At 25.7% G+C, this 12,765-nt stretch overlaps 3 protein-coding genes across 3 annotated transcripts; all 3 read left to right on the top strand.

Moving 5' to 3' along the window:
• Positions 1-2,305: 2,305 nt before the first annotated feature.
• Positions 2,306-2,808, top strand: OCT59_022825 (uncharacterized protein; the record flags this gene model as incomplete). Its single annotated transcript, XM_025327873.2, has 2 exons — positions 2,306-2,585; positions 2,651-2,808. 2 exons carry the CDS (start codon positions 2,306-2,308, stop codon positions 2,806-2,808), a joined length of 438 nt encoding a protein of 145 aa, XP_025169165.2.
• A 1,728-nt stretch (positions 2,809-4,536) lies between these two features.
• OCT59_022826 (uncharacterized protein) lies at positions 4,537-5,413 on the top strand (the record flags this gene model as incomplete). Its single annotated transcript, XM_066150383.1, has 3 exons — positions 4,537-4,902; positions 4,974-5,051; positions 5,120-5,413. 3 exons carry the CDS (start codon positions 4,537-4,539, stop codon positions 5,411-5,413), a joined length of 738 nt encoding a protein of 245 aa, XP_066006425.1.
• A 33-nt stretch (positions 5,414-5,446) lies between these two features.
• Positions 5,447-6,817, top strand: OCT59_022827 (uncharacterized protein; the record flags this gene model as incomplete). The annotated part of the gene is made up of 1 exon (XM_025327871.1): positions 5,447-6,817. The coding sequence occupies one exon, from the start codon at positions 5,447-5,449 to the stop codon at positions 6,815-6,817; it is 1,371 nt and encodes a 456-aa protein (XP_025169163.1).
• Positions 6,818-12,765: the final 5,948 nt, after the last annotated feature.

The following is a 12,765-nucleotide window of genomic DNA, read 5'->3' on the forward strand; positions in this document are numbered from 1 at the left end:
TACTTAAATTTAAAGTATTATAAATACTGTAATAGATTAAATTTATAATTTAAAAATCAATTTTTTAGTTTTAACTTGAAACTCGTATACTACTTGTGTACTTTTTAAAATTAAAAAGAAGCAAAAGTAAAAAAACATTTTATTGGAGTGGCTTAGCGTTATCATATGATGTTACACTGGTCTACATAAATCTGGCCAAAATTATGTTAATTCTGGCCAAAATTAAAATCGTATCAAAATTGATTTTTTTTAATCACACATCTTTATGGATATCGTGCAATGCATCCATAACTTTGCTGTGCTTGAATAATGCAAAAATTCAGCATATTTAAGTGATGAAACAAATCTGCCAATATGTATAAATTGAGAATTCAGAAATCATTGAGTCAAAATCTCCAACCATCAGATAATGATGAACACTATAGACTAAAAATAAATGCCATACTGAAAGTCTGTTTTTAACTTAACAGTATCCTTTATAAACTCTATATAGTATTATAAAACCAAAACTGCTAAAGAAACATAATGTATATAAATGATAAAAATAGAAAAGTAACAAAAAGAAAATAAAAATAAAATGGAATCTATATATGTTGTTAAAATACTCAAACTTATTGTATTGAAAATACTAATTTACATAAAACATTTATTGCAAGTCTTTTTCTTTCTTAGAATATAAAAGTAATTAAAAATGAGATTAAAATATACATGAAACTGAAATTGGTTAATTTTGACCTTTGAAATGGTCGAAATGGTCGAAATGATTTTGACTTGAGCCTCTCCAAAAGTTAAAATAGTCGAAATTACGTTATAGTCATATGATTTTATAATAAACAATAATATTAAAATTCAAAGTTAACGAATTCTGCATCTAGTGATTCAATTTTTATGATCTTTACACGGTTGGATTCAGCTCATTGAGAGGATTCCAATGATATGTATTTCATACACTAGTCGAAAAAGGAATATTCGGCCTTAGTAAATTCGGCCTATATTCGACTAAAATTAAAAAATTCAATCCTTAATTAGCAATGATCTATGATTAGACATTGGTCGAATAACTAACCATGCTGATCGAATAGCCACGTCACATGTTACGCATATCAAAAGTTTAAAAAAGAATCTTATGCATTCTTTTTTAAACTTTTATTCCTTTTTTTCCTTGTCCTTTGGCACTATAGGTGCAGAAAAAAACAAAAAAATTATTTTATTTTATTTTTTTTAAATTTTAAATGTGGCCCTTTCCTTTTCGTAAGAATTAATTATGGAAATGCGGAAAAAGTAAAACGAAGGGAAAAGGGTAAAATGAAGGGAAAAGGGTAAGACCAAGGGAAAAGAGTAAGACGAAGGAAAAAGAGTAAAAAGAAGGGAAAGGGTAAGACGAAGAGGAAAGAGTAAAATGAAGGGAAAGAGTAAAATGAAGGGAAAGGGTAAGATGAAAGGAAAAGAGTAAAACGAAGGGAAAGGGTAAGACGAAGGAGAAAATGAAAGGAAAGGGTAAAACAAAAGGAGAAAATAAAAGTGAATGGTGACGGAAAAAGGAGTATTTTTTTAAGATTTGTAAGTATTATATTACGAATCTTAAATTTTTTTTCTTTTTTATTATTATGGAACGGTTTACTAACCGTTCTTTTCTTTTTTTTATAGGTTCAGGTGAACTTTTGACAAATGAAAACCAAGATTCGTAAGTAAGTACAAATCTTGGTTTATTTATTTTTCTTTTTTTTAAAAAAAATATTACGAACGGTTACTAATAACCGTTCTTTTCCATTTTTTAGGTTTCGGGTGGGCTTCTGAAGAAGGAAAACCAAGAAACCAAGATTTGTAAGTAAGTACGAATCTTGGTTCTTTTTTTTTTTGTTTTTTTTTAATATATGAACGGTTTACTAACCATTCTTTTTTTTTTTATAGCTTGTTCGGGTGGGCTTTCGAAGAACAAAAACCCAACATATCGGCGGATTTGTCTATTCTGAAATTATAGGTTAAAATAAAGATTTTCCTGAACAGATCATGCTCAGAATTGTACTGTAACACTAGTAAATCAGATGATAAGTTGTCATCTGATTAAATGACCAGCTGAAGTAAAAAATTTTTGTCGCGAACCAAAATTATTAGACAAAACATAGTCGTGTAAAAACCCATTTCTCTTACAAAAAACCCATTTCTCATATTCCACCAAAATTTTTATCTTCCAGATTAACAAGTAGGTTTTTTTTTGAATATATATCAATAAAAAAGAAAGGACTCGTCAAAAAATTTTATATAATTTATTTTATTTGGGTTAATATTGAATTTTTCAGGTATAATGGCTTATATATTACCTCTTACTCCAATTTCGCCCATAAGTTTTACCGAAGATATTTTACAATGCTCTGTATGTAAAAAGACATTTAAATCTAAGCGAGGTTTAAGTCAGCATAAAGCAATTATACGCCGATATAATTCTTCTCGCGTAGGCTTTTACAAGCTTCCAAAAAATTTTATAAATGAATTTAAAAAAACACTAGTTTTTTTAATTCATCGCCAACTTCCTTGTCATTTTACCAAAATTGGATTAAAGGCTGTCACTGTGGCCTGCACTGAAAGTCAGTTTTTTGCTACATTTGGTGGTAATATTCATCACTATTCTAACAAATCTCGTGTTTATAAGTGCATCTTTGGGGGCCAGATGCATCAAGTAAGCTAGCGCAGGTCTTTGGTGATACAAATTGGAGAACCAAATTCTATCATGGAAATAAAGTAACTTCGGTGGTGACCAATCTTGATGATATAGATACAGAAGAAGAAAATCCTCTTGATCGGAAGTGAAAATTTAAAATTTATTCACAAAGGAACTCACGATATAAACGAGGACAAGTAATTATTGAATGGAAACCCTGACAAGAAAAGGATGTAAAGAGTAATAAATGTGAAGGTGGATTTTTACATATCCATTTCTGGATTACAAAAAAAAGAATAATAGATCATTAAGTAGATAAAATAAAAAAAAAGAAATGTAAAGAAATATATTTTTTTCCGGGTAAAAATAAAAGAAAAACTTTTTTTGCATGAGTAGATTCAATTATAGAGAAAGCCAATAAATTAGGTATCTCCTTTCACCAGATTGTGTTACATCTTCAGTTGATCAATATTGAAAAGAAGGTTACAAATTTAAAATAATTAAATATAGAAAATTTAATAGAACAAATTATTTATATTTTTTTTTCCAGCTAATTTTTAGAAAGTACTTACATTACATGAATTTAGATTTATAAAATAAAAATGAACATATTAAAAAGACTTGGTTGCACAATCACCTAAATTAATGAGCTACGGTTTTGAATATACTAAAAGGTTTCATTTGTGAAACAAAAGAATTTCCACCCATACATACTTGCACTCCCGCTTTTTATTAAAGTCTCAAAGTCCGGCTCATAAGCTCATTAAAACTACAAAAAAGTAAAGAAAGAAGAAATGTTAATATGTTTCTCAAATCAAATAAAAAACCTCCCCTCTTATACTTACTTTACTCACTCCCGCCTTCTATTAAATTCTCAAGTCCAGTTCGTTAAAGCCAGCACTCCTACGAAAAGAAAGAAACGTTAATACGTTTCTCAAATCAAAACAATAAAACCTCCCTCTTATACCTACTTACACTTCCGCTTTCCATTAAATTCTCAAGTCCAGTTCGTTAAAGCCGGCATTTCTACAAAAAAGAAAGAAGAAACATTAATACATCTCTCAAATCAAATAAACAAAACCTCCCTCTTATACCTACTTACACTTCCGCCTGTCATTAAATGCTCAAGTCCCGTTCGTTAAAGCCAACATTCCTACAAAAAAGAAAGAAGAAATGTTAATACGTTTCTCAAATAAATAAATAAAAAATATATACATGCATATACTCAATATACATACCCATTCTTCCGTTATATGTTTAAAGCTGGTGTTCTTACAAAATAAAGTAAGTTTGTCATTGATTTTCTAAAGACTAGAAAATATATATTTTAAAGTTTTTTTTTTTAAAGAAAAAGTCTTCTTTTTTGAAACGAAAAAAAAAGAATTTTAAAAAATGAAAAAAAAATTTTTAAAACGAAAAAAAAAATGAAAAAAAAATTTTTAAAACGAAAAAAAAAAATGAAAAAAAAATTTTTTTAAAATAAAAAAAAAATTTTCAAAATAAAAAAAAATTTTAAACCGAAATTTAATATTTAAACCAAAAAAAATATTTAAACCAAAAAAAAAAAATTTTCTTTTTTTAGCAAAATCGGCTGTTTGTTTGTAAACAAAAAAGGTAATATCAAACAATATGCTTACTATTTAAAAAAAACTTAAATTATAAGTTGACGTTATAATACTAAAAATAGATTTATTTATATAGTTATAAAGTATAATCAACAATAATAGTACGGATATAAATAAATTTGAGTATGACGATTCCGGTTGCTTTTAAAAAAAAAAAAAAAAATTTTTATTTATTTTTTTTTTATTTATTTTTTTTCATCTTATTACATTTAGTTTAATTTTTTTTTTTGAACAATACGCAAAATTATAATAATGCCAAAAGAAAAAACTATAAAAAGAACCTGTAATAATATTTCCAAGGAAATTACCGAATATCCAAAAACAAACGTTATATTGTACACTGACAGAAGACGAAGCTACCAATATGTAGTTAAAATGGAAGGTCTATATCCTCAGCCTTCAGTTTTGGCCTTTTCTCAAGGAAAAAATAAATATAAAATTCCTGATTGTTATTGTGTGGAAACTACATGGGGTCGTGGTAATAACAAACGTACAGTAAAATGCTCTATCAATTATGTAAGAGATAAGCCGCATTTTAGGATTATGTATGGGTTGGATTTTTCAGAAGAGGTTTGTTCAAACATGTCTTCAACAGCAGCAGCAAATGCCGTTGTAAGAGTGAGTATTATTAAAATATTTTTTAATTAAATTTTAAATATTATAAATTATTTATTTATTTTTTTTTTTAGAAGCTTTTTCCTAACAATGAGAAGACATTAATATCAGGCATACATCTTTTTGGAATTCACCTGAAAACATTAAAACAAGTGAGAGAAAAAAAAAAGAGAATATTAATCAATCGAAACCATTAAAACCACTTGATCTTTGTAGTAAGTCAATGGTATATAAAAGGCAACGAAATTTTGGAGATCAATTAAAAGAACAAGTCCAAATTAAAGGAGTTAAAATTTATGGTGAAGATCAAGTCACTCTTAAGCGAATTTTGTATAATGTTAATCACACCGACTTTCAAATCAATTATGGTTTAAAAGATAATGAAGAAAAAGAAAAAAAGCTTACATCAATAGTACAAATAATTGACCAAAATTATATTCCTCGTGAAGGCTACCGGGCTTTGACTGCAATAGAACCTGATTTAGAACGTGAATGGATAGTATCAGATCGATGACATAAAATTACAAGAATTATGGATCAAAAAATTATGATCAGCATTATTAATATTCCCATTGTTCCAACTTTAAATGAATTAGATTTTGATGAAAGTTCAAACATTTTAAATTCAGAAATAACTGAAATAAATAATATTTCAAATGGTGGGCATCGTAGTGCAAAAGATATTTTGAAATATATTATACCAGCTCTAGCTCTTAATGGAGTATTGGACGTAAATGATCCAATAATTCATTTGAGAATATCAGGAGATGGGCGCAACGTAGGAAGAAGACTTAAACAAGTGATGATCACCATGACAATTTTGAACGATATTCAAAATATTCATAAACCTGACTACCATTATACCACAGTTCTTTTTCCTGGTATAGAAAATTATGAGCTTTTAGAAATTATGATGATGCCCTTTATCCAAGAATTAGATGATCTTAAAAATTATGGCCTAAAAATTGATGAAATTGTTTGGAAATTTGAACTATATTTTAGTTCAGATTGGAAATTCCTATCAATTTGCCTTGGATTTAATGCAGCAAATTCAAATTTTTTTTGTCCTTGGTGTCAAATATCCAAACATGGCCAAAATAATAACCAAACAAATTGGAAAATAAGCAAGGAGATTGAAAAAATTAATGAATACCCAGGTCATAACAAAAGGCCTCTTTTTTACATGATTTCTTTAAATAACTGGGTTCCAGATGAGCTCCACATCATGCTTCGTATTTGGGATCGTCTTTGGAGTTTGGTCATTTCAGAATTGAAAGAATCCAATCAATTTGATGATGTATGTCGTAAAGAAATTATGCAGGAAATGAGCCGAATCAGTGTAAATTTCCAATTTTGGAAGGAACATGGAGCTGATGCATGGAATCACACGTCATTAATGGGTGATGACAAATTAAAAGTTTTAAAAAATTTTAATTTAGGTCGAATTTTACCACCTACAAGAGCTAAAAAAATTCGTGAATTATGGAATAGGTTTAACCAAATTTATTTCAATCTTAAAACAAAAGATTACGATGTACAACAATTCCAATTTGAAGTTGAAGATTGGCTAGAATTGTTCTTAACTCCAGATAGAATTATTCCCAACTCAAATCGTATTGAAAAAGGATTGTATAGTCCAAGTTCAATTACGCCATATATTCATGTTCTTGTTTGCCACATATCTGAGTTCATGGAAATACATCAGAAATGGGGAATGAAAGCGTTCTCATGTGCACCTGTTGAGAAAAAGAACCATCAACAGGTCACTCATTTTTTTCGACAAACTCTTAAAGGTGGTGGTAGTAAACACAAATTGGTAATAAGAGACATTCTTGAATATGAAAATAGGTCTCTTTTTTACCTATTTAATGATAACACAATTTCTTCAAAACCAAAGAAACTTCATATTGAAGATTGAAAAATAATTTTGGTTTTATTAATTTAGTGAGAAGTCAATTTTATATTTTGTTTAAATGAAACATTATTAAATATTTTAATCATTTATTTTAATATAACTTTAATGCATTCAATTTTTTTAATTATTATACCAAAGTGTAACAAAAGACTGTAATCCTATGTAAAGTGATATGTTATTGATTAAAATATCAAGAATCGGATAATGGGACGTTGATCCAATCAAATTGTGCACGTTATGCACTTTAGACTGTGTAACAGTTTCTGTTTCCCATTAGAAAAAAAAATAAGGTATAAAATTATGATACGATGACAATATTAAGATTTAATAAAATTAAAAAATTCGTTAAAATTAATTTTTAAAAAATTTATTAGCAATGTTCACTATGCTAATAATAACTTGTTAGGTTTGAACATATAAAAAAAATTACATAATTTATCAATAAACTAAAGATTCATTAACTAAATAAAATAATAAAAAAGTTTTTTTAATTGTATTGAAATGCAATGTTAATTCTGGCCGGAATTAACATTATTTTAGCCAAAACTTAATTTATAATAATGACAATAATTTTACTTAAATTTTTTGTTTCGAATTAATACCCTAACTTTACTGCATCTTATGTAACACTTTTTGCCAAAAATAACTTAAAAATTAAATATATCGGGATAAGTAATCAAATCAGCCGATATGAAGATTTGTAAATACGAATCTTTAATTTTTTTATTTTTTTATTATTACAAATAGTTTATTAATCATTCTTTTTTTTTTTTATAGCTAGTTTGGGTGGGCATCCGAAGAACGAAAACCTAAAGATTCGTAAGTACGAATCTTTAATTTTTTTTTATTTTTTATTATTACGAATGGTTTATTAACCATTCTTTCTTTTTTTTATAGCTAGTTTGGGTGGGCTTCTGAAGAACAAAAATCTAAAGATTCGTAAGTACGATACGAATCTTTAATTTTTTTTATTTTTTATTATTACGAATAGTTTACTAACCATTCTTTTTTTTTTATAGAATGTCAATAATAATTAATTAATTTAATTTACCTTAAAATTATGGAAGTCTTAGGATATAATCATATAAATTTTTTGCTTCTTATAGAATCTATGAGAGATATAAATCCACCTAGTTTTCCTGATGCATTTGACATTCACAGGTAAAACGCTGACCAATCGGGTACCTACCCGATTGGTAACTTTTTTTTTGATCAGTCACCTGATTTATTCAATAGTTAGAAATTGGTGTACACTTCAATCAGGTATCAATCAGGTTAATACCCGATTGATAACTATCGTTCAGTTTAAATTTACTGATTGATTTCTATTGTTTCAATTAGACTATTGATAAACTATTTTTCTTTAACTAAAATTAAACTATTTTATACTATTGAAATTTACACTAACATTTTTTTCAAACATTTACTTTTGAAACTTAAAAAAAAGTTTAAACTATTTCATACTATCTTTAACATTTTTTTTCAAACATTTACTTTTGAAACTTTTAAAAAAATTTTTTTTTTTAGGAAATTGGTTCCGATTTGGATACCAGAATCTTACAAAAGTTTCAAATATTTTACTTTCAAAACTTTATTAAACTGAAAAAACCATTTATTTGAAGATATTAATAAACGATTTTTAACATTTTTTTTTAACATTTTATTGTAGGAAATCGGTTATAACGAATCCCATAGATGAGTTTCAAAAAATAATTTTTTGAAACTCACTTTTTTTTTTAATATTCAATTGTAGGGAATCGGTTATAACGAATCCCATAGGTGAGTTTCGAAAAATAATTTTTCGAAACTCACTTTTTTTTTAATATTTAATTATAGGGAATCGGTTATAACAAATCCCATAGGTGAGTTTCGAAAAAATTTTTCGAAACTCTTTTTTTTTAATATACAATTATAGGGAATCGGTTATAACAAATCCCATAGGTGAGTTTTGAAAAATAATTTTTCGAAACTCATTTTTTTTTATTATTCAATTGTAGGGAATCGGTTATAACGAATCCCAGGTGAGTTTCAAAAAATTCTTTTTCGAAACTATTAAAAAACGTTTTTAACGTTTTTTTTCTAATACACTATTATAGGGAATCAGTTACAACGAATCCCATAGGTGAGTTTCGAAAAAATTTTTCGAAACTCTTTTTTTTTAATATACAATTATAGGGAATCAGTTATAACGAATCCCATAGATTAGTTTCGAAAAATAATTTTTTGAAACTATTAAAAAAACGTTTTTAACGTTTTTTTTTATTATTCAAATATAGGGAATTGGTTACAACGAATCCCATAGGTTAGTTTCGAAAAATAATTTTTCAAAACTATTAAAAAACGTTTTACCGTTTTTTTAAAATGTTTTTTTTAATATTCAATTATAGGAACGAATCCCATAGGTAAGTTTCGAAAAATAATTTTTCGAAACTATTAAAAAACATTTTTAACGTTTTTTTTCTAATACACTATTATAGGGAATCGGTTACAACGAATCCCATAGGTGAGTTTCGAAAAAATTTTTCGAAACTCTTTTTTTTAATATACAATTATAGGGAATCGGTTATAACGAATCCCATAGATTAGTTTCGAAAAATAATTTTTCAAAACTATTAAAAAATGTTTTAACGTTTTTTTAAAACGTTTTTTTTAATACATATGTGCCGATTTTTGGAATTAGTCTAAATTAAGATTTTTATAAAAACTTAATATTTTAGTAAGATTAACATTACACAAATCTAAATTAAATATGTGTTATATATTTACGTAACTCAGATTTATTAAAAAATAAAAAAAAATTTTTTTAATCAATATTCAAAAATAACGGTAATAACCACTTCTTTTTCCCCATCACTCCCATCACTTTTCCATCATTTTTCTATTCACTTTTATTAAATATGACAAAAAAGTTTATAAGCAAATATAGCAGTTATTTTTAAGTGGTAAGTAAAAGAAAAAACTTAATATTTTATATACATAGATAAGACATATTTTTTCATAATTTTTAGCATTAATTTATTGTTTTTTCTTTGTAAAAAATACATGCAAATAAAAAATAATTATGATGTAAAATAGTTGTAAAATGAATAATAAGATATTCTTTTTTTTTCAAAATAACTAATTATATATTTGTTTTTTATCTTTTAAAATTATTTTATTAGATTTATTCTACTAAAATCCTTAAATGGCAAATAAAATCTTTTAAATAAAGTAAAAGAATTTGGGATTCTCTTATGAAAGCATTTTTTGGTAAGAAATAAAATTTTCAGATCGGACTTTATGCAGGTGACAAAATCGTGCATTATTATTCCTGGAGATATGCTAACGTCATCATTTTACATTCATTTGAAAGCTGAGAATTTGCTCTATCGTAAGAATCAAAGATCAGGAAAATTGGATCACTGGATGAGGCGTAATTAACGATCAAAGTCAAATCAAATTTAAAAATTAAAAATAAATATATTAGACGTAATTATTCACAATCCAGTGATTCAATTCATTCGATTTTAGGCTTATTAGATAGACCTCAATTTTCTCTTTCAAATGAATATAATTTCATTCGTGTAGCTTGCATCTACAGGTATTTAATAAAATTTTTTATATCAGATTTTATCAAATTTATAAAATTTTATATTAATAATATAATTGATGATTCCTAAACATCTACATATATTAAACGAATTATTTTAAATTTATTTTAAAGATAAAAGTTGGCATCACCTTAGGGAGCAAAGATCATTCAAATTGAATCACTATATGTGAAGTAATTAATGATCAAATTTAGATAAAATTCAATAATATACTGAACGTGATTACTGAACAACTAGTGATTCAATTCACTTGATTTTAGATTCATTAGATAGATCTCGATTTTCTCTTTCAAATGAATGTAAATTTATTTGTATAGCTTATTTCTACGAAGAATTATCAATGATTTTGTCATGAGAGTTATATTTGATCTTTTAAATTTTAATGATATCTTATATTAAAAAAAAATTAAAAATTATATAATTAATTAGTTTTTTTTGCATTATCTGGTATAAATTTATTATTCTTATATAAATGATAATTTATATTTGCTTTAATAAAATTATTTTTGTGTAAAAAAATTAGATTCCAAGGATCGGCCCATATGATTCAATTATCAATTATAGGGACAAATCCCATAGGTAAGTTTCGAAAAATAATTTTTCGAAACTATTAAAAAATGTTTTTAACGTTTTTTTTCTAATACACTATTATAGGGAATCGGTTATAACGAATCCCATAGGTGAGTTTCGAAAAAATTTTTCGAAACTCTTTTTTTTAATATACAATTATAGGGAATCGGTTATAACGAATCCCATAGATAAGTTTCGAAAAAATATTTTTCGAAACTTTTAAAAAAACGTTAACTAACGTTTTTTTTTTAATTCTATTATAGGGAATCGGTATAACGAATCCCATAGGTAAGTTTCGAAAAATTAACATTTTTTTATTATTCTATTATAGGAAATCGGTTATAACGAATCCCATAGATAAGTTTTGAAAATTATTTTTCGAAACTTTTAAAAAAACATTAACTAACATTTTTTTATTATTCTATTATAGGGAATCGGTTATAACGAATCCCATAGATAAGTTTCGAAAATATTTTTCAAAACTTTTAAAAAAACGTTAACTAACGTTTTTTTTTTAATTCTTTTATAGGGAATCAGTATAATGAATCCCATAGGTAAGTTTCGAAACATATTTTTTTGAAACTATTAAAAAAACGTTAACGTTTTTTTTTAATTCTTTTATAGGGAATTGGTATAACGAATCCCATAGGTAAGCTTCGAAAAATATTTTTTTGAAACTATTAAAAAAACGTTTTTAACGTTTTTTTAAATGTTCTATTATAGGGAATCGGTATAACGAATCCCATAGAATCTCATAAGTAATAAGTTTCAGAAATTTTTTTTCGAAACTATTAAAAAAAATGGTAATAAACATTTTTTTATTATTCTTATTATAGGGAATCGGCTCTGATAGATGTATATACCGGAATTTCATAAGTAAGTTTTAACTTTTGAAACTTTTTTTAAAAAACTTTCTTTAATGTTTTTTTATTTCTTTTGTAGGGAATTTGCTCCAACCTGCTTTACAGAAACTTACCATTTTTAATCAATATAGAATCGATATCGTTAAGTTTATCTTAACGATATCATTTCAATATCATTTCAATATCATTTCAATATCGATTTAATATTGATACGATATCGAAATAAAGTATTATCACTTCGATATCATTTCAATATTAAATTGATATTAAAATGATATCGAAATGATAATTAAAATAATATCGAAATGATATCTTTAAATTAAACTTAAAGATGTTGTTTTGATATCATTTCTATTATCATTTTGATATCATTTTAATATCGATTTAATATCGAAATGATATCGAAGTGATAATACTTTATTTTGATATCGTATCGATATTAAATCGATATTGAAATGATATTGAAATGATATTGAAATGATATCACTTGAAAACTTAAAGTTTCTGTAAAGTGGATACCGGATTCCAGATAAAATTTCAGTATTAGTAGTATTTCTGATTTTGTATTTTTAATAATTAATAAATTTAAATTATTAAATGTAATTATTGTAAAATATCAAATAAATTTAAATAAAAATGTATGCAATCGGCAGATTTCTTATTGTTATAAATTTATCAAAAAGTTATCAATCAGTATACTGATATGTCAAATAGTAAATATCCAGTAAATATCCTATTAGTAACTATTAATACCCGATTATACTCTATTGAATATCCCGATTGGTACCCGAGTATCCTCCTTTTGCGCCATCTTTTGGCAGCAATCGGGTTTACCGATTGATGAAAATTTTTAAAAAAATAGGGACCAATCAGGTGGAATTCGGTCACCTGATTGGTTTCCAATTTGACATCGTTCGACTAGTGATTA

This window comes from Rhizophagus irregularis, chromosome 32 (genome assembly GCF_026210795.1).
Source record: "Rhizophagus irregularis chromosome 32, complete sequence".
Taxonomy (NCBI): domain Eukaryota; kingdom Fungi; phylum Glomeromycota; class Glomeromycetes; order Glomerales; family Glomeraceae; genus Rhizophagus; species Rhizophagus irregularis.